The sequence below is a fragment of the Labrus mixtus genome, chromosome 16, assembly GCF_963584025.1.
Source record: "Labrus mixtus chromosome 16, fLabMix1.1, whole genome shotgun sequence".
Classification (NCBI taxonomy): domain Eukaryota; kingdom Metazoa; phylum Chordata; class Actinopteri; order Labriformes; family Labridae; genus Labrus; species Labrus mixtus.
This window is the reverse complement of record NC_083627.1, coordinates 23,407,734-23,430,212: the sequence shown is the minus strand read 5'-3', so window position 1 is coordinate 23,430,212 and position 22,479 is coordinate 23,407,734. Positions and strand designations below refer to the sequence as shown.

The following is a 22,479-nucleotide window of genomic DNA, read 5'->3' as shown; positions in this document are numbered from 1 at the left end:
ATACAGAAGCACACAAATGACTTAAGGCAAATTTAATAAAGGTGCAAAGGACTAACTTTTCAACACCAAAGTCTAAATGTGTGTATGCTTATTATGTTTCTACAAATAACACATCATATATACATATTTAAAATATTTGTTCTCAATTAAGGTGGAAACTACATTTGAAATAGAGGATGAGCTGTGGTCTAAGATGGAGTTTTGTCAAATGCATGTGCTTTGTTAAAGAGAGATGGCCAAATGTAAACTCCATTCTAAGGCTGAAGATTGCCCTAACAGCTTTTTAGAAGTAGGAACATGTTTTAATTTATTTGTACTGATAAAGTGTGAACATGTCATTCTACATGTACATAGAAGAAACAAACAGATTTAGCACAGAACACTTAATTTTTTTTAATGTTTTAATTCCACTTACATGAAAGCACATAACCAAATAACATACTCAGAGTGTAACTTGCAAATCCTGAATCCTGCGTCCCATCTTTTTAAAACCAAGATACTGTAATAAGAAGAAACCAGCACTACTTTGTAACTACTAAATGGTCAATACGTAGCTTTCTACCATGTTACTTTTAATAATCAGTATGTATTTAGCATTGTTTTAGTTAGGTATTCTCTCACAATGTCCTTTCAAGAAAGGTAAATGTTACTGTAAATCACCTGGTCAAAGCTAAACGCTACGCGGAGGAAAAAAAACAGCCAGTTTCAAAGAACAGCTAACCCTCATACCATACTACTGAGAACCACATACATTCCAGGAGTCAAATAAAGAGTCAAAGGGAATAAAATACACAAAAAGAAAATACAAAACACCTGAATAGAAAAGAGTAGAAAGCCACATACAACTGCATATGGCCAAAGTATCCTCTGCACTGCCGAAAAAGATAAAAATATCAAAAGTTACAGTATCAAGCCAGTTTGTCAAGTTGTTCTCTTTGTCTCAGGCTTTCTTTACCTTGTCTTGTCTTACTGAAAATTGCAGGAAATGATACAGTCTACATGTTTCACTGGGAGTGTAAAGATGTCAGTACGATGGAATGTAATCCTCTCAACCAAAGTTTAAACCACAGTTTTCACAAGTGGCCATTCACACAGAAAACCTTTCCTCAGCCTGAATGCACATTTGAAACCGATGAGCCATGACATGTACCATCCATAAAAACACTACCTGCTAAATCAGACACTTACAGGGTGGGATGGATACAAGCAATATAATAATAGATCTAAGGGAAATTCTGCAATCTACGTGATCACTGCCATAGTCAGATTAGACCTAAAATTTAGAAAAAAGATTGTAAATCTTGAGTTCAAGTAAAGTCATATAAATTATCATAGTTACAGTCAATTAAAGTTGTGTTTTTTTTTCCTGAAACAGCAGTACTTTGCTAGAGTGAATAAGGTCATAGAGCATGGTGCGGATTTAGATCTAAAGGAGGGATATTATCTGAACTAGACCATGGACAAAAATTAAATTAAAATAAACATCCATTGGTTCACAAAATGAGTAATGCTCCAAAACAAAAAGATCTATTCCATTCTTTTTTTTGTGGAGGTGCTCATACAATTAACAAACACACACACACTTCTATGTATCTGCACACACACATACTGTACTTTACACATTGTGAGTGGAGTGTAAACATACATATCTGTGCATGTATGAGCAAACACATCCACACACACACAACTTAGGCTGGTGAGAGGTAAAAAATGTGTGTTTCTGGTTTTAAATTTCCCCCGATGTTCAGTTTTTCTCAGCCGCCGGCTCCGTTTCCTCTTGCTCACCCTCACCATCACCCTGGGTGTCAGACGTCCAGAGCTGTGGCAAAAGCAGGGAAACCAGGATTAGTGCATACTTTGCATATCAGATATTAAGTCAAGGTTTGACAAGTTATGGGACATCTATGGAGGCCTATTTTTTTTCCATTAAAAATACAAAAAAACTTTATCATGACATTGCCGAAGTCATGATGTTTTAAGTCCAAATTTAAACTTTCAATCTTAAACATTTGATACCTCTAAATTTGTACTTAAAAAAAGCTCATTATCATGAAAATCATTGGGGAAATAAGGCTGTTAGCCCCTTTTATGAGAGATCGGCTTCCAAAAGAACCCAACACAACCACCACAGAGCAAAGAGACGACAGAACGTGACACGGTCCAAGATGAAACACTCACTGTCAGATTGTCACGGAGCAGCTGCATGATCAAGGTGCTGTCTTTGTAGGAGTCGCTGCTGAGGTTATCCAGCTCCGCAATGGCATCATCAAAGGCCTGGAGGAGACAGAGACAGCTGTCAATGTTAAAAAAAAAAAAAAAAAAAGGAACTGTGCAAAAAGCAAATTCCAACATGAGATTGAAATAGACACAGGCCGAGAAAAAACACAAAAAATGAAGAAAAATACACACAGTAAGCAGCCCATGTACAGAATTATACTACCACACAAAGTGAGCAGCAGAAATGTTTGATGGACACACCGTGGTTAATATCAACCCTTTTAATGGCACTGTACATCACTGTATATATAGTGTATATAGAAGCCTGTCACCTTTGTAAATACACATGCCTTTACAAGACAATCTTTAACAGGTCATGTCAATACTAACGGTCCTTAAGATTTATGTGTTACAGTTGAACAGACACAACAGCAACTCAAGGAATGTTAACAATTTTGGAGCACCAAGGCTTTCATTGTAAAAAGGCACGAATGTGTGAAGAAGCAGATGAAGTGTAGAGTATGGTGTTTCTTGGTGCTTTTAAATAAGCGCTTTGACAACAAGTAAAGTATACTATTAAGCTTTCTTTTGAGACAAACACTTTGATACCACCTTATGTCAGTAAAGTGAGTATAAAGGATGAGTTTTTCCATAGCTGGTTTGTTAAGCTGAGCTTAATGACCGCAAATGATAACACAGTTAAAAAGCTGTGGAAAAGACCTTTAGAAATCATCTTGTGACAATTCCCTGTTTGGATGAGAACAAGAGCCAGGATGAACCTCTGCTTTTAAGAGAACTCATGTGTTACACTTGCCAGCCTGACGCCACCCTCTTGTCCTAGTTTTCACCTAAATCAGGACATTTTAATAAGAACACCAATCAGGGATGTGAGAAGAGGAAGGGTGTTACCTTTTTGGCCAGTTCGCAGGCTTTCTCAGGAGAGTTGACGATCTCATAAAAGAAGACAGAGAAGTTAAGAGCCAGGCCTAGGCGGATGGGATGTGTAGGCTGCATATCACCTTCAGCAGTTTTTAATGCTTCATCGTAGGCATCTTGTGAGCGCTTGATGACGCCTACAGATAAGACAGACAAATCACAAAGTTAACATTCTTCTGCTTTTACAGTCACAAACATTTTTGCCCACTATTAACAGAAGGATGCAAAAACAGAGATACTTATACTATAAAGACATAACACCTGAGCCCTGCTCCTTCTCCAACTCTCTCGAGGGACTGCAGTTAATATTCGTCCTGATTATGAAATCATGTGATGATTTTTTTTTTTTTATTATTTGTTCAAGTCTGGAAAAGGATGATTCATAATTTCCTTCAACCCTCAGGTTTCCTTGAATAGTTTGTTTCATTATATTCCATTCACAAAATCTTACGACCAATTAATTAAAAATAAAATGTCAGAAAATGATGATAAATGATAATCAGTGTTTTCCAAAGACCGAAGGACTTATTTTTCCAGTTTACTATCACAGGGGGTGAAGATACCAGAAAACATTCACATTTTGGAAATCTACAATCAAATTTGTTGCAATCAGGAAATTTGTTTTTTTAATGATTTATTAATGACAACTCAACAATTCGTCACTGCAGCTCTAGAAAAATGAAAAAGAACTCATTTCGATGTCACTTTGAATGTTTTGAAACAAAAATCTACCATTTAGGAGGAAACTATTTGTCATCAAAAATGCATGTTAAGGGTGCCGCAGTCTCCAAAGATACTTCATAAACACCTGCCCTTGTTGCCATGGCAACAAATTCATCTGCCAGTGGTAAAAATCTAAGGTCTGCTCTACTTACTCTGCCTTTCATCGCCACAGGCTACCTCAGCCAGGTAGCGGTAGTAGTCTCCCTTCATCTTCAGGTAGAAGACTTTGCTGTCAGATATTTTCGCACCACAGATCAGATGATTGTCCAGCAGCCCCTGCAAATGAGAATGTCCAAAACATGTGTTGAAATGTGAAGAGTGCAACACACAATGTAAATAGCAACTGTAAGATGTAAGTTAACGAGACAACACTATGATAAAGAGGATGCTACAAAACAGTCAACATATTTGTTTGCTTTAAAGGATTAACCCGTTGCCACTGCTGTGGGCGGCTCACATCCTCCATTCCTTCAACCTTAACACCAGTGCTGTTCATCGTGTAGGTCTTCATTATGGTTCAGAGACAGGTTTGCTAGTTTCATCTCGTATCTGTTGATTTTTATGCTGCTCTTTCTGCCACTATTGAAACTAAAGCTTTAATGTTAATGAGGATTTAGTCTGATTAAATACATTTTTGATTCTTCATTTCTGTATCAACAGATTATAACAAGGAAGGAGACAAAATCTCGACCACAGCATGCAATGTATCAAGTAATTCTTGTGACTGGCAGAGGTTTTATCTTTGTGGAATTATAAAAGAGGACTGTCTCTCCATTTACAAACAGAAAAGTCAGAACAAAAATTAAAAACAAATACAAAAGCATGTCCTCTTCACTATGAGCAGGTTAAATTTGAGTTATGTTCGTGATAAGAGATCAACTGACAAAATAACAATGCCTACTGATCGATCGATTGTCATGATAAGAGAGCTGTGTGAAATTACCATCTTGGAAGTATGACTTTTTTTTTTTACGCAAAATACTTTATTCATGAAAGATATTATTATATCAATTTAATGCTGGCATCAAGTACACATTCTGTAACTACTGATTCAGAGAAAAGGCTTTTTTAACAAAGCCTATTCTCTATACTTGGACAAACTCTGATCTGTTTTCATGACCAAACATTAGGGAAATGTTGGCAATGTGAGAGTTGCATCAAAAGAAGTAAAAAAAAAAAAAAAAAAACATTGGTATTGGTTATTTTTTTTTATCTGCCAGTTTGTCTTGCATATGTCACTAAAGCAGTGTTCTTAAATCTAGATTATGTGTTTAACTAGTCCTACGTCATCATTTTCCAATATAGTTTTCTCTGAGTTTGTAAAATATTACAATCTGCTGATAGCAGACTTTTACATGATGGTAATTGGTCATATGTTGGGACCACCATCCCTCTTATGTGTTAACATGTTCATAGAAACTTTGGGTTGAGTAATCAGGTTGATAATTTACTTCGTGTGACCACTTAGTGAGATCATTTATGACAGGGATGGTACCAGATTACTGAAAGATACCCTGAATATGTTGACTCACTTCGTAGTATAGAACCTGTGGATATTTCCACAAAGATAAACTGTGAACCACAGCAGTAGTAATTTAAAGCCCTTGATTGTTTTTTTACATGAAGCAACTTCTTAGCATTGTGTTGGTAGCTTGTCATGATTCTATGATGGCTTTTATGTAAACCAGATCATGGCTCAGTGCCCGATAAAAACTTTCCCTCGAGGACAGAGGAGTTAACCCTCTTTTAACTGGTTTGTAATAAATGAATAAAAGTAAGTCAACACTTGTGGGGATTATCATGCAGCCCTACAAGAAGCATTGGTGACATAGACAACTTTATTACATTTAACCTCTGGTAGTAATTAAGTTAAAATTGCCTTAACAATGGGATAGGATAAATGACAAATGGGATGACAAATTGGTCATCGCAAATATTTAATTTGATCACCAACCAAAAAAGATCACATCCCTTTTTAACAGTTGACCCAAAATCTTCAACAGAAACAAATGACAACCATAGCTTCTGTCCATTAATCTCAAATTTGGCATTCATTCCCTCAAATTCCTAACCCATATTCAACCTCCTTCTGTGCTTCTTACCAGGACTTCGAGGCAGATGTCCTTCAGCTCCTTCTCAACCTTTTCTCTGTACTCCTTGGCCAACTTTAGCTTCTTCTCGTCATCAGTCGTTGTCTTCTGCTCTATGCTGGAGATCACCCTCCAGGAGGACCTCCTAGCCCCCACCACGTTCTTGTAGGCAACAGAGAGCAGGTTGCGCTCTTCGTTGCTGAGCTCCGAACCCAGCTCTGTAACACACTTCATGTTTGCAGCCATGTCATCGTAGCGCTCAGCCTGCTCGGCCAGTTTGGCTTTCTGTACCTGCTCCTCCTTGTCTGCCATGGCTCCTGTGTGGGCTGAGGGAAGGAAGGATAGGGGAGAGGGAGTTAGGAGGGACAAAAGAAAAGAGAGGTCGGATTAGGAGGAAAGAGGAGAGCGCATTGGGGGAGGGCAGAATCCAGATGAGACAGAGAGGAGTAGCATGATGATGGGATGAGGACCCTCCCTTCTCTCTCTCTTCACGTTTCTCCTCTCTTAGATCATTTAACCTGATTGAAGGAAGATAGTCGTACATGTTAACGCCTTGTCATTCAGTCCTTCCTGCTCAATTTCCTGTCTAACCTGATTTCTCAGAAAAACCTGGTATCTGGTATGTAAGTAAATGCACATTTGAATTAAAGAAAAAGATTGAAGACCCTAAAATAGTTAAGAATATTAGATTCAAAAAGAAGACGGTGTTAAACAAATTGGATATTTTCACTAAAATCACATTAGTTACCGCATATTCATCCCTTTATTTCGTGCTGAAATCTCATCAGAGGTTCACTTTCTCTTTTTTGTAATACTGAATGCGTCTTGGGTGTGTCCAAAAGCTTTGTGTTTTTTGGATTTCAACCAGCTTCGGGACTCACAGACTGGCACAGACTTGATTTATACTGGTGACTAAATATACTTGGAAAGCAAGACATAAGCACTACAACAAGAGAAAGTGGTATACAGAAGGCTTGATTCAAAATAGTTTATCCAGACCTATTCACATTAAGCTGAAAGACAGATATTTATATAATAGCATGTCAAATGTTGTAATTTCAACATTTTTTGTGGCTGTCTAATTGAAAGGCCACCAAACCGACAACAGAAAGTATTGAGAGGCTGCAAGTAACCCTTTACATATCCCATCCAATAATTATAGTTTGCTTCACTGACTAAATCAACTTGTCCATTGCAATAAGCAGTAGATGTTTTTCTAGAATAATTGTTTGGGTAATGAAATGTAGAATGTAATATAAAGAGGTTTTCAAGTATCAGAAAACTGCACAAGGTGACCCATAGAGGGTGTTGTATTGGGCTGCAACTAACGATTTCTTTCATATTAAATTAGCTTGCAAAGCCTTTTTCAATGAATCAATATATCAGTTATTTATTAAAATAAGCAATAAAATATGAATAACTACCAAAATATCAGTTTTCGAATTATTTTCGTGTATCCATTGCTTTTGCAGGGAAACAGTAAAATAATAATACAATAACCTAATAATTTCTGCAGCATGTTACATAATCTAAAAAACATCGAAATATTGGCTGTAAATCACGTTTAATGTAAGTCTAATTTGTTTCAGAGAATGCTTTTAGAATAATACAGGTGAACCAAAATGGCCGTTATCTATCACGTCTAATTTTGGTCTTATTCTCATTTTAACTCAGTATATAAATATATATATAAATAAAACATCATTTGAAAATGACTGCTTACCAGCTGCCTTGTACAATGAAGTAGTAGCGTTACCAAGCCTATGAGACCAGCATTTCTAAAATCCCACGACCAGTGAGTCAGATTTGCCAGCACGCAGACACCTGCACCCTTCTGAGGAATGTTGGCCACCCAGTTTCACGTCACACAGACATGCACGCGCACGCACACACCTGCCCACTGGGCTCCTACTGTATTCGGGAGGGGTTCAAATCCTCAAAGAACAATCTACTACGTCAAATGGCTTTTTTATTTTTATTACATAATGAGGAAAAACGTTAAATATAGCTGAAGATGGCGGATAAAAACCCCGTAATGGTGTCACCGAATCAGATCAACTACAATGAAAGGAGCCCAGCTTGGTTTGTTTCATAGTGAACGCCCTTTTTCGTTTCCCGGAACACAGACCCAAAATGTTGTTTTTTTTGAGCATCAAGAACACATTTAAGGTTCTTCCATCCATAGAAAATACTGTGTATAACCGAATGCTGCATTCTAAACAGAGCCAGTGAAGGAAATAGATAAAGTACACCATTGCTTCCCATTCAGTAAGAGCCGAACAATGACTGAGCAGCGGCGCATCACTGGTTTCCTCTTACGATCACAGTAACAACGATTCATGCGGGATTAAACGGGTTCTCTCAACACAAGACGGCATTTCAACGGTTTCCCGTCGAAAATAGCATCGATTATGAGCGATAAGTAAGTTTGTACTAACCTGTGAGTGTCTTTAGACGATGCTGTTCCTGACTCCCGGCCGCACAGCTGATGATCTCTCCCGCTCATCCACGGGGTTTCCCTCCAATCAAAGACACAGCAGCAGGGTCGCACCGGGACGAATGACGTCAGACTTGGGTTGCTAGGGCAACCATCTTTTCAGGCTTTTTTTTAAGCTGAGAGAGTGGATACTTGAAACATTTTTAAATTTTATGTTACATGTTTTACATTCAAGAATTATGTTAAGCCATGTTAAGTGTATAGCTTTAATTGTGTTGTTTCAAGAACGTGAAAAAGGGTTTTGTACACCAACGCCCGCAAAGACTTGTGGGACATGTAGTTCATATATTTTGTCCTTTGCGTTTTCAGAACGATTCTAAATGTTACAGATAATTATAGATTTAGAAACGGATTTCTCACAAAGCAGGGACAGAAAACTATATACCGCTTTATAGTTCAACAAAATCAATCGATAAATAAGTCCAGGATGAACCAAATCCAACCCGGAAGTGAGAGGGGTCTCGCTCTAGATCTCCACTGCACAAGTGTCCTACATACTAGTAGTTGCTATGGAAACTTGGTATCTGGGCATACATCGATGGACAAAGCTCCGTATGCCAGCCCTTTGAGTTCAGTTTTACTACTATCGTAAATTTATGATTAGTATAAGCAAATAGACAATTCAGAACCATATGTGTTACACACACAGTAATCAGCAAGTCTGTTAATGTAGTAAATAAATAGTGAGAAAACACTTGACTTTAAACAAAAGCAAGTTATGTTAATTATGTTTAGACATATCAGTGGTCAAATCTACTGAGCCTGTCTGACAGGTCACACAGTATATAACCCTGAATATACATTAAATACAACAATACATTTAATCTGTGTTTAAATCCTAGGCTTGTCGAAGCAAATATTCTCCTTCTCCAGGCTTCAAAGTAACTATACACTATGATTAGGTGAGCAATTTCAGTTGTGAGCCATTTCCCCCAAGTAGCCTATCAAGCCACCATCTATATTTATCTAGTTCCACAGGTCTTGCAATTAGCAACCAGTGATTTATTATAGTAGCTTATCACACAGTAATGTCAACTGGTCTTTCTTGCTATGGCAAAATAGTTTCATCAAAGGTTGTAGACTGTCAGGCAGAAAAGTTTCGTAGTCAGGCCCATGAGCACATTAAGGCACAACAGCCCTCCTTCAAAGCAGATACATTTGTAAAAAGGTTATGATGCTAACAGTAAATAAAAAGTGTTCTACTGATGCAATGGGAAAGTCGAGAGATATTCATGGAAACCTCCAGCTGCAGATGATGCAATATGAATGAAAGTGATGATCACAAAATGTTACTTTAAGAAACAAACTAAAAACACTGGAAACACCCAGTTGCTAAGTCTTAGTAAAAATAGAAATTGAACTGGAGGTATAATCAGTAATTCCAGCAATAACATGTTGTGGAAAAACATGGTGTGTCTTAATCAGTTTTCTTTTGATGGAGTTTTCTAAGGAGGTAAAGAAAGAGATAGAAATATATATTAACAATTATTGTTTTCTGATTTGGTCTAAATTAATTACCAGTGAAGGTAGAGCAATCCTTAGTTTGCCTTTGTCTGTTCATCAAAGTGAGACATGCGCCTGGAAAAAGATAATATATTGCTTTTGTTAATATTACTAATTCCTATATTCCTAAATACATGCAGTCTGATTCATTTTGTGAGAGCTTATCTGCCTTATATTTCCTGGTCGACCATTTCTAAATACCAGCAAGACAAATGTGGAAAAAAGGATATCTTGCATAAGTGTGTGTGTGTGTGTGTGTGTGTGTGTGTGTGTGTGTGTGTGTGTGTGTGTGTGTGTGTGTGTGCATCTGTCATGTACATCAGTAAACACAGTTCCATGGTTGTTCCTTCTGTGTATAACAGGACAATACATCTCTTCTGTCACTGAGTCAGAGTCTGAGAATATCTGATGCATCCATCATGGCAGGGGAAAAGTGGCCAAAGGAAATGAGAGCTTATTGTTAGATTTACAGCTGGTCAAGTGAGTAATGGGTTCAAACAGGATTTATTGTTTGTGTTAATGAGACACACAGCGCAGAAGTTTGAGTCATTTCCTGCTGTCAGCAGTTTGGCTAATACAGGGCGTTAATATAACAGCTAGTATCATGTCCAACATTGCACCATTGACGTATTCATTGTATTACAATTTGAATATATTTTTGTATTTGGCACTGGTGTTCATGTTTGCGTCAAAGTTCTATTCTGTAAAGTGGTATTTCCTTAAAATAGTAATCAGCTCGATGCTTTCATTTTGACTTCATATGTTAATAAAAATATAATTTAACTTCTGTTTTGCATTTTATGTTGTATACAAAAATGCACCCACATTGCAGGACTGTTGATATATTTAATGCATAATGTCCTGCACATTGGAGATTATTTCCCTGAAATGCCAGCTGGCATCAGCTGTTGAAAACTACAACTGCAGCAAATGTTCAAGCTTAATGAGATGTATATCATTAGTCTGATCAATATTCTGTCCAATTGATGGATCATTTATTATTTACATCACCTCCTAGGATGATGTCCAAGACAGCTGTCAATTATACTCTGAGTCTTCTGGTCTTACTTTCAGCCAGATGTTAAGGCTCTGAAAGTGGCTAAAACACAGTATATAATTATTATAATGGCTATTTCCGCAGAGCTGCATAGAAATTGTGTCAATTTAAAAATGCTAGTAAAAGTAAACATGTCAACAAGCACTTGTAATATTAACAGTAAAACATAATTCTAACAAGCTTTAAGCAGACGGGCAGACTGGACAAAATTTACATTTCACATTATTCAATTGTATTAACTAGTAAAAATCACAGTATCTATTTAAAATGTGTCTGTTCTGCAAAATGATCCTCCACCAGAGTATTGTAAATTATTTTACTATATATATATATTTTCCATTCTTTTCCTTTAGATCGCAACATATTTGCACCAGCTGGTGTCACAAATTACCTTTTTAAGTTTTAGATTCTGCCTTACTCTAGCAATTATATTTTAAATTTTCATGGTTTGAGCATTGTTAGATGGAGTCTGCAAAGTAAAGGTTTTATATCCAACCTGCTTCATTAATAAAGGACTTTAACTTGGACTCAAACTTGTCATTCAACCTACAAACATCTCAAAGTTTGGTGTTTCCTGAAGAAGAAAAAAACACATGCAAGAAAAGCAGAAATACAACAAAGTAAAATTTAATAAAATGCTATAATTCATCATTGGAGCATACATTCATTTTCCAGGCATAAAAATGTTGCTGACAAGCTCCCGTAAAATGTTATCAATTGACAATTCATTTAGCATCTCGGAAACAGCTATAGCAAAATTTCACATTCTTGTTAGCAAACATGAAATTAGGATTAGCTAGATGACAGATTACAGTAGCAGAACAAGGCAGACAGCGCTGTGGAGGTGTACCATATTTAGTATGAAAGAAAATCTCACTGCCTCATTTTGATTCAATACTCAAAGCTAAAATAGATGAGGTCACAATTTTCATTGCATTTACTGCAGCAAATTAGAATTCTCCCATCCAGTCCAAAACTGAGCTTTATTTTAGGACACTTTCTGAGTTAATTCTCATTGGGTAAATTTGTTCTGAAGGTTTTATCAGACATTAGGACCATCAAGTTTCAGATTAAGACAACAAGCAGCAAGATATTTTTTTATGTGCACAAAATATTGGGGCAGTGAGGAGTCTGTTCTGAGAGTAGACTGTTTCTGGATTGTACGGGTCTTCATTGCTCCTGAACTGACAGCCTCATTCATGTCCAGTGTTCTCATACACAAGCTAAGACCGGACTGGATGAGAGGAAGCATTGCATCAAGGAAAACCTGGCTCATTCAAAGCCTTAATTAAGATAACAGCTTCATGTTGGTTACATCGAATCATCTGATGCTGCCAGACTGAGGCGAGTGTAGAGTTGGTGCTGGGCCTTGAAGAATTCAGTTTGGTATCCAGTGTGACCGTTTATGCCTCCACTCCCTCTAACTCCGGGGGCAGAGGGGATTTCGGGTGTTTGCTCTCAAAGTGCTGCTTGAAGGTTTTCGGGTCAGGCATCTGAGACTGCAGGACGGATAGATATCCAGCAAAATACGGTGTTGTACTTCAGGAAATGGCAAAAGTCTTGTAATTGGATGTAAATACAAATTCTAAGTGATCAACTAAAAAGGACCAAATGGCAGAAGAATTAACAAATTTAAGAAGAAAAAAGCATTTCCCCAACCTTCACTCAGTTTATTTCTTCCTACTCACCTTGCACACAGCGCAGGTGAACACAAGAGCTGCCTTGGCTGCCGTCTTCTGATCATGACCCTTGGCCTTCTTCATATCAGCCTGCTTTTTTGCATTTTTCTGCTGAGACTGAATCTTCTGATGCCCACGTGCCATTGTGGTGGTAAAGCCTAAATATGAGGAGGACAAAGGAATTCATGTTTATCGATGTACATCAGTGTTGTGGACACAGATCTCTTTTTCATTATTGTTCATACACATCCATAAACATGTCTGTTAGTTCAACTTTGAAGTAAACATATGGAAAAGAAGTCACAACGCAACAAATTACAAAACATAGGTCTATCATTCTCACTCGTATAAAATGTCATATACATTTCAACAGAAAGTGCTCCAGGTGAAACACAGTTAGGGCCATAATGCCTAGAATTACATGAAAGTAGTAGAGGGTTATTTAATGTAAGACATTTAGGGAGGAGACCAGTTGCAGGATTTAACAGGCAAGGTAGTAAGCCTGTTTCTTGGAACAGGACCAGGTTTGACAGGTTGTTACAGATTTATTTGCAATTGAGATTTTTTTAAGGGAGTGGTATCGGGGAGGGAGGGATACAAGTTCTCTCTTGTCCGCACCCTCACAGTCATTTACACATAATGTTTTACTACCTGGTCTAAGAAAGCAGTTTCTCTTATCCACAATCAATAAGATCAGCCCTTATGAAGGTTTAGGGCAGTGGTTCTCAACTTGTGGGTCGGTCTTAAAGCTGTTTTCAGTGGGTGGCAAAGGTGTGCCTGGAAAAAAAATGTGAAGCACTTTTAAAACATATATGTTTTATTTGGTCTCTTTGTTCTGTCACACATGTTGTACTGTCTGAGGTACAAACAGCACAATCTTTCATTAAATAAATCTCATTGATGGAAAAAAATCAGAAATTTGGATTGCTCACAAAAGGAGTTGGTGATGGGTACTTAGGACAGAGCAGTTGCAAACCACTGGTTAAAGAGGATACTGGTAAAAGTTAGGGTAGGTAAGCAGGACATCTGTCACCTAATGGAGAGACAATGGGATAACTTTTTTTTTTAAACTTTTTTTGCCTGCATCTTTAAATGAAAGGTGTTATACAATTTGTCATTATTACTTTAACCTGTTAAAGGGTCTAAGGGCTAAGCTATGGAGCTTATTTTTTGGTAATAATGTCCAACAAATATCACCTTAAGCACCTTACTCAACTCTTAATACACTGAATTGGTGTATAAACAGTTAAAATGACCACAATCTCATTAAGAGGATAACCCTGAAGGTGTAGGGACCTCTGTGGCCTGTTGGCAATATAGACTTGCTATACTAGCAACCTCTATAAATAATATGGTGTTGGTCAGCAATGTATATTATTTCATTAGTAGCGTTGGTTAGCTCATGACAATCTGGTTAATCTGCTTACACTCTTGAAGAACCTATATGTCAACAGCACTGGATGTCTTGACATTTCCCACACTATTTTTTATTGTTGCTTAGAACATGGGAAATAAAATGTAATGAGGTGGTAGAAGTCATTCCACGGCTCAATATTTTAAGATCTTGAGATAAAATAAAGAAAAATGATTAATTTAACAGTAAGCAAACTGGTCCTGGTCTAATCTGAAATATACCTTTCTCCAGACCGGTTTTAAGTGTTGCAAAAATTGTCCTGTTTGGCTACTCGGGAAAAAACCTGACAGTGCATTACAACCTACAACACATCTGGGTCAGATCCAGGAAGATGAGTCCGGTTTGTTTTCCTTTCCACTAATTCTCCATCTTTAATCCGGAGCTGAACACTAGGTGACAATAACGCAAAATAACGTGGGTTAGCCTAGCTACATGCTACACTCAGCTCTCTCTGCTAAACTGTGTTAGCTTACCGGCTAACCTTGCAACGATTATTTCATAAAGACTGTGGGTAGAGTCACACATTTAAACTGTCCGCGACATGTTTAAGCTTTTAAAACTACACAATGGAAAAAAAAACTTACCTATTAAAACAATAATACGTGTCCGTTGGCTGAGTACACAAAATCAAGTGACAGCTGCCCAGTTCTCAGACAGCTGAAGGAGACTGCTGCGTTTAAGGACACTCGGAAGATACGACTTTCATACAAACATTAAGGTTCATTAATACAACACGTAGGCCTAGAGTTCGTTTAGAGCCTAAGTTTAGAATTCACCAATTTTAAAGATTAATGAAAGATAGTACATGTTTGAGGAACAATTTTTGTGTAAGGCAGATAAAGACAAATCAGGACAGCTATCATTATTCAGATTTTTTGTTAAATAGGTGATGTAAGAAGAAACGTTCTGATCTTACAACGCACTGTATTTGCAGAGCATCAGAAGGAAAATAAATGAACAATTAAATTGCCCACGGAAATACTGAGGTAGCCTTTTAACCCTTTGTTTACGACCGTGGAGGAGCTCATCAATGCAGTGGTAGGGCTGTCAGGCTATGCCAAAGTGCTCAATACAGATACATGACATGGGAAAGGTTGCCCCCCGGTGGCTGAGTTTAGTAATTACATATCAATATAATAACGAAATTATTTTCATTAAGAAACATGTTATGCAGAATTATATCAAAGTAGACTGTTATCTCTGCTTATGAAAGGCTTTCAGTTAAGTGCTTGATACTGACCCAAACTTTGAAGCTATGCTTTATTCAGGCCTACTGCTTTATAATGTTTTTGCTGTCCACAATAATGCATGTTAGGCCAGGCTTTCTTTCTTTCTCCTCTCTCACTTCCTGCACCTGACCCTCCTCTCTCTCCCTCTGCCTCTGCTATCCCCTACTCTACTCTGTCCCTTCCTGTTCTTTCCATACATTAGGGTGAATTAAAGCATTGGTTAGCCTCAACCAGGAATCAATCACCCATCCTCTAGTAGCCATTACACCACCGTGTAGCCTGTAAGTGCAAGCTCTTATAGGGAGTTTGTTCTTTTCATTTCAGTTTATTCAACTAGTTCAAATCATCTGCAATGGGAGCTAAACACTGAAAGGTCTCAACCAAGATCTGATCACACAACCTCCTGGATGGGAGGCAGCAGTATTAACAACTACGCCACCGTGATGCCAGTTGTAGTTTTTAGGGATTTGGGGGGGGTGTACTTTTAATTTCTGTACATTATGGTAGTTCAAAATCATGGTCCATGTGCCCAGAATGTTGTTTAGAAATCACCTTTTCTATACTAATTGTATGTACCGATTTGGCCAAAATACAGTATGTGAAAAAATGCAAGATCCACACAGTTTGCCAAAAACAGCCGTCAGCTGGTATTCATCCTAAATACTACTGTTGAACGCAGTATGCAGTACGCAGTATGCAGTACATACTATACTGCCTTCAATAGTAGTATGCAGTGGGCAGTTTGGAATACAGAGGACTCAACCAATTTGGTCCCTCAACCTAACTACTTTTGTCCCATTTAATTTAGCTTTAAAGAAATTAAGAGATATTGGAAATTGCATCCATACATTAAGAGAATATTTGAGTCACAGATAGTGAACAAAGTAACACATCATTATGTTTCTTTTGAATATAACATCCATTATTAAGGCATGTATATAATCAAACAAGCCAAACTATTTTGTACTGGTTTATTGGTTTGGTTTCTCTTTTTGTTTGTTTGTTTGATTAATTGCTATATGCTGACCATTTTTTAAACATTATATGAACCTTTATTTTTAGCTGATTAACACCTAGACTTTTTTATTATTATTGTTATTTTTTCCTTGTATTTCATTTATATTATTTTTGTGGACTTATCTCTGTTTAGCCTGACTGTTGACATTTCTTGTGTTGTTGTCCTGAACTCCTACCTTTGCTTTGTCTGTCAAAGCACATTGTAAACATCTGTTTTTAAATGTGCTATATAAATAAAGTCAATAATATTATTAGTAGTAGTAATTTTACAAATTGTATTGTGCCAAAACCTCTTAAAAACAAATGGAAGCCTGTCAACTAAAAGTAAAGAGAGATGATCCCTCAAAGCAACACCAGGGGGCAGGACGTGCTTCAGAGTGTGTGTGTGTGTGTGTGTGTGTGCGTGTGTGTGTGTGTGTGTGTGTGTGTGTGTGTGTGTGTGTGTGTGTGTGTTTGTGTGTGTGTGTGCGTGTGCGTGCGCGCGTGTGTGTGTGCGTGTGTGTGTGTGTGTTTTATGGGAGATTCCAGTGAAACATCAGGCTTTAATAATGATTTGAGTGTTTAGCATCTTCATCATATTCACTGCTGGACTTTACAAAGTGACCATGGGAGCTCCAACACTAATACTGATGCATGTCAAGTCATGATGGCCAGGACGCTCTTGTAAATTAAATTCTTAATCGTAATGAGGTTCTCCTGGTTAAATACATTTTAAATAAATAAATAAAAATGATTGTAGCATTGGAATACCTGAATAATCATTAAAATAGTCTTAAATTAAATACTTAGGCTACTTTAAATTCTGCTAGTTATTTTTTTAGCATTTATTTGGCATTCACATAATAATCATAACTGTAGAAAGACAACATGATCTGTGGTGTACACCATGGATTCTCAGGCTGCATTTGATTTGTATCTTTTCTATCTTTGGCTCAGGTTCTGCTGTCGGCTGAGAACAGTGAGGCTGTTCATCTCATCTCTTTATTTGACTACATTCAGCTAATATGCAAATTAAACGCAACTCCAGTTATCACATGATGAAAACATCAAGTCACGTACTGAACTTCAGTATGTTAAGAAAAAAAGAAAAATATAATTAATAAATAAAGAGAAAAAAAACTAAGCTGGACATGAACAGAATCTATTTGATTCATTTAATTTGACATCTTCTAGACTGTAAGGTGTCATGACTTGCTTAAGAGAAATTTTATCATTGTGAGAAAAGTCTCCAGTCAGCCATTGCCCCCCCCCCCCCCCCCCCCCCCCCCCCCCACCTTCCTGATCTTTTCTCCTCATCATAAAAAAAGAAACAAACCTTTCAGTCTTTTGTTAGCAGGGGGAAATATCTCTCAGGAGAGAAGGGTGTGATTATGCTTTCAGAAGGGGGCAAAAAGTTGGAAAAAAAAAAGAAAGGAAAGGACAGGAGAGGGGTGGGATGACAAAAGCCACACATTGCTCAAGTTCCCCCCACCCTGCAGGATGTTGTGTAGGGACTTGCTAGCTTTAGGTTTTGGGGTGAGGTTGTGCAGCCTGAGGGGCCTGAGTGAAAGCAAATCTTCCAGGTGTCAGCTATTCAATGGTAGAGGAGAATATTATATGGCTGGGTATTGTGCGTATGAATGAACAGGGGTTTGCCGCAGACAGCCTGAGATTTTTTTTCCCCCCCATTTGGGTCTTTTCCTCTTGCCAAGAGGGCTTTCAGGTTCACTTTCAGCTTGGGTAGATTATTTGTGAGGGATCCTTTTTGGTGTGAATAATATTGTAACCGACAAACTGCAGTTTTTGTAGAGAAAGGGATTCATTTCGAGGTGAAGAGTTTTTTTCCCAAGAAGAAACAGTCTTACTTGGTTATAAAACAAAATTTGACAGGAAAAGGAGTGGGGGGGGGGGGGGGGGGGTTGTGTCTGTCAGAGGTGAGTGTGACCTCCTTGTTTCTCTGAAGGCTGTTGAGGGAAGAGGAAGTTGGATTTCATCTTCCTCATTGGTTGCTTCCCCCCTCCTTACACTTTCCCTTTATTCCAAACAGGTTTTGCCACAGTCCACTGCTGCTGCTGCTGCTGCACCATGACATGCCACAATGCTGCCGGACCAGTCGGACCGTAAACACACGAGCCATGACACAGTCACAACAAATCCCACATGCTGGTAACTTTCACTGCTGCCTTAAGAGGCCTTGTACCACGTGAGATGATTGACATATATAGCACACACACACACACTTGTCCACACAGGGGTTTTGCATTTCATGTCTGGGTTTTCACAGTTTGTTTGGATAAGAAGAATGAAATTCATTTAGAAATGAAACTACCAAAATGATCCATCAATGATTCAATATTTGAGGGGTAAAGGTTAAATCACATGTGGGGCGATGCAAATACAATTGTTGATGGTATTTGATTCAATCTGACCGTGAGATGCCCTAAAGATCCCATCAAGAGGGTTAAACATGCCTTCAGGGGAGAAACAAAGTTAATGTCTTACCTCCACACACACAGTAATATGCGTAGGGTGCGACTGAGTCAGAGGTGAGGTCTGCTGTCGGTCAGACAGAGGCTGATTGTGAAGGTGGTGACAGCGCTCAGTAACACACATTACTGCAGCAGCTCTCTGATATTTGGACACACTGTGGCTGTAATGAAATCGAAGCAGCAGCACTGGCGCTAAAGTCAGTTTCAACAAACCTGCTTTGAAATGTGAGGGTTTTTTTACACCTGAGTTTGCTTTCCTGAGTAGAATATGTTTGGCTTTGATTTCATTCTAAAGGTTGGGTACACAGTTTGTAATGTAATGGTTTCATGGCTAACCTCCCAACAATTTGCATGTACACTCATGACTCGTGACTTTTCCACAGGCTAATTCTAATATAGAGCAAGGGATCTAGATGCACAAAACTTTTCCTGACTTTTCTGCTAGTTTGACACAATTAACACAATGCAATGTAACAATATGTTTTAACCTAGCTTGCCATTTCTATTTTTAGTATTTTTAATTTGCCTGCATGTTTTTGGATCAATATATAAACCAGAATACTTAAAGAGCTGATATTATGAAATAAGCTTCAAAATCTCATGATTCATAGGGTATCCTTATTCTTAACTAAATCTGCATGAATCAATGATCCCCCTTTCATTAGAAGCAGAGTCACTTCAAAGGGATGCTTTTACTTCTGTTTTTTTATTCAAATGGGTTTTTTTTACTAAAAGGGAAAAATCTCATCTTTATTTTTTTTCTTATGCTTCTAACTACAGAAACAGGAAATAGCCATTATTGTAAATATTTTTAAACACCAATTTATCTAGAGTACAAAGTCTTTTTCATTTTATCCCAAGATAACCATGCTATAGTTTCAAAATCTTTTCAATAGGTGTAATTTGTTTATTAATGTATTAATGAAGATTTGTAGTTTTGTCCCATGGCATCTTGGATCTAAAAATGAGTCTCTGGTTTATATCATCGCACAGAATTTCAGCCATCAAGATCCTCATCATGACCTTAAACCTGGCGTTTCTGTAGCTTAACTTTGACAGTCAGGTCACCTCTCTGACTTTTGCAATATACTGTACTTGTTCATATCCATAAATGTAAAAGAGAAGGACAAATGAATACATGTCAGGATGAAGCATGCAAATGTATCCATGTAGATGACACTATGTTCATAATAATTGTTTGATGAGTATGAATATGATGCATTTCAAGAAGGGTTCAGAGTCCAGAGTGAATTTGTTGGTTTCTGTTGTCATCAATGTGTACAAAGATGTGGAGATTTTTTTACTGCTGTTAACCTCTTTAAATCAGACTAACTCCTGTCATCTTTTAACCTTTAATCCTTTAATCACTGCTGTCCACCTGGACACACACACACACACACACACACACACACACACACACACACACACACACACACACACACACACACACACACACACACACACACACATCTGTCTGTCTCAGCTGTGAGTTTCTGCACTGACACAGGTAAACATCAGACTCCTAATCCTGACCAAGTCCAGACAAGCTGCTTCACCCTGCAAAAAAACTCCAAGTATGTAGGAGACATCTTTCACCTGAGTGGGACACACACACATACACACACACACACACACACACACACACACACACACAGGTATTCTGTGGCCCCTGACTTTCCAGTCTTGCCCATGCCTGCTTGTGGCAGCTTGTACGGTAGCCTCCTCACTGTTCCAGCTGTCATATCTCCACATGGCAGACATTCCTGCAGGGAGAAGCCATGTAGAGAAAGTCAGAGAACAGATTATACGCAACAATTATCTTCATTAACACAATCCACACATACCTACGGGCCCCTGTGCCAAGACATGTAAAAGCCTCCGTTCCCTAAAGGACTGCCTCATCATTTGTGTCTCTCTGAAGACTAGTTTGTGATAGTGTTGTGTCTCTTTGTTGTAGTGACTCTGTAGCAGTTTAATGTCTCTTTTTGTTTTCTTTTGTGTCTCTTTTCAATCATTTTGAGACTCTTCAAAATAGTTTTACATGTCTTTGTGGTACTTTATCACTTAATTGTAGTTGTTTTTGTACCTCTTTATGTTAAGTTTTGTCCCTTGTTGTGCCACTTCTTACTTGTGTCTTTTATATTGTTCGACATTTCTACTGTAACTGTCTTTCTTTGAAATGTGTTTTGAGTCTTTTGTGGTAATCGAAAGTTTGACAGACATGCTGGATAGGAGCCACAGGTCGAATCCAAACCTGGGCCTTCCTACATGGGGTTTAGCATCACTTAATTAAAAGTATTTTTTGCAGTTGTGTTCTGTCTTTTTGTGCTTTCAAACAAGAAATATCAACTGTTATTTTGAACAAGCGGTCTGCAGACCTGGAAGTCAAAGGAGCCTGTACTTATTGTTCATGTTTTTTTCTCTTTTTTGCATTATTCCTTATTATTCTTCTCATTTATACTCTCTTGGCATTCTGTTGTTGATTTCTCTGCCTGTGTGTGTCGTTGGAAGAAAAGGACTCCACCTGTATTTATCTAGCAGTTCCATTTACACACGCACACACAAAAAGCTCTGCAAAGGCACAGGTGCTCTGTAAAGCAAATTAGACAAGGGAGGATCATAATGGAGAGGTTCAGTACTGATCATCCACAGTGCATGAAAGCACACACACACACACACACACACACAGAGAGAGACACACAGACAGACAGACACACAAACAAGCATACACACGGCCCCACTGACGGTTAAACTGAATTTGTAACGTAATTTTTAGATTTCCATACAAGAGTGCCTGAAGGCATACATAAGCAAAAGGCTCGTGTTGTGTCATGCAAACATTTCCAAAAGACATTAAACCAGTTTGGAAACTGACCGAGCTGTTTCTGAGTACCCTTCTGGTTGTGGTGGTGGGGTACATATATAATGTATATGTTTTCTGAACACTGATAGATACATGCATACATTTCTATTCTTATTTTAAAATCTAATTGTAATGTAAATTCTTTACATTATGGCTTTCATTGGTCAAATTTAAATGAAATATTCAGTACTAACAGCTGTCAACCAACTGGAGAAGGGTAAGATGTACAATATTTGCAATATATTACAATATTCCTCAAATGCATTGTATGGAACAACAACCCTAAATCCACCACACCCATATCAATACAAAACATTATCTACTACACTTCTATTAATATTGATAAACAGATTATAAAAGTGATCACTCATTTTTAGTGTTGGTTTAGGGACATATTCATATTCATTTCTCATATCTGCCCCATTGGTATAATCCATACACAATATTTTTAACAACAGTGGTAAAAAAAAAAAAAACATCATGTTGAGGGTCAATAGTCGAAAATGGTTCTGCCCCTCTACAGCAGGTCTGTTCTGTGTTGCATACAAACACACACATTGTTTGCTGTGGCAGGGTAATCCCAAACACTGGGATCTCTTCATACAATGGCTTCATTAAAGGGACAATGGTATTGTGTCCTTTAATGACAGGACTCCTCCCTGCCTTCTGTCTGCTCTGAGATTACCTGAGACACACACACACACACACAAACACACACACACGCACACGCACACGCACACACACGCACACACGGAAAGAGAAAGGGAGGCACCTCTTTTAGAGAGA

The 22,479-nt window shown here is 37.9% G+C and overlaps 2 protein-coding genes across 3 annotated transcripts; both read right to left on the bottom strand.

Moving 5' to 3' along the window:
- Positions 1-609: 609 nt before the first annotated feature.
- On the bottom strand, positions 610-8,562 carry LOC132990593 (14-3-3 protein beta/alpha-1-like). Of its 2 annotated transcripts, none has more exons than XM_061058886.1 (6): positions 8,405-8,562; positions 5,979-6,292; positions 4,029-4,152; positions 3,127-3,290; positions 2,179-2,274; positions 610-1,819 (listed from the first exon to the last, which is right to left on the bottom strand). In XM_061058886.1, exons 2-6 carry the CDS (start codon positions 6,276-6,278, stop codon positions 1,745-1,747), a joined length of 759 nt encoding a protein of 252 aa, XP_060914869.1. In that variant the 5' UTR covers positions 6,279-6,292; positions 8,405-8,562; the 3' UTR covers positions 610-1,744. The 2 variants fall into 2 exon arrangements, with proteins under 2 accessions (XP_060914869.1, XP_060914870.1); XM_061058887.1 differs by lacking the exon at positions 8,405-8,562 and adding an exon at positions 7,690-7,832.
- A 3,072-nt stretch (positions 8,563-11,634) lies between these two features.
- znf706 (zinc finger protein 706) lies at positions 11,635-14,835 on the bottom strand. The gene is made up of 3 exons (XM_061059917.1): positions 14,701-14,835; positions 12,712-12,860; positions 11,635-12,522 (listed from the first exon to the last, which is right to left on the bottom strand). The coding sequence occupies exons 2-3, from the start codon at positions 12,844-12,846 to the stop codon at positions 12,427-12,429; spliced, it is 231 nt and encodes a 76-aa protein (XP_060915900.1). The 5' UTR covers positions 12,847-12,860; positions 14,701-14,835; the 3' UTR covers positions 11,635-12,426.
- Positions 14,836-22,479: the final 7,644 nt, after the last annotated feature.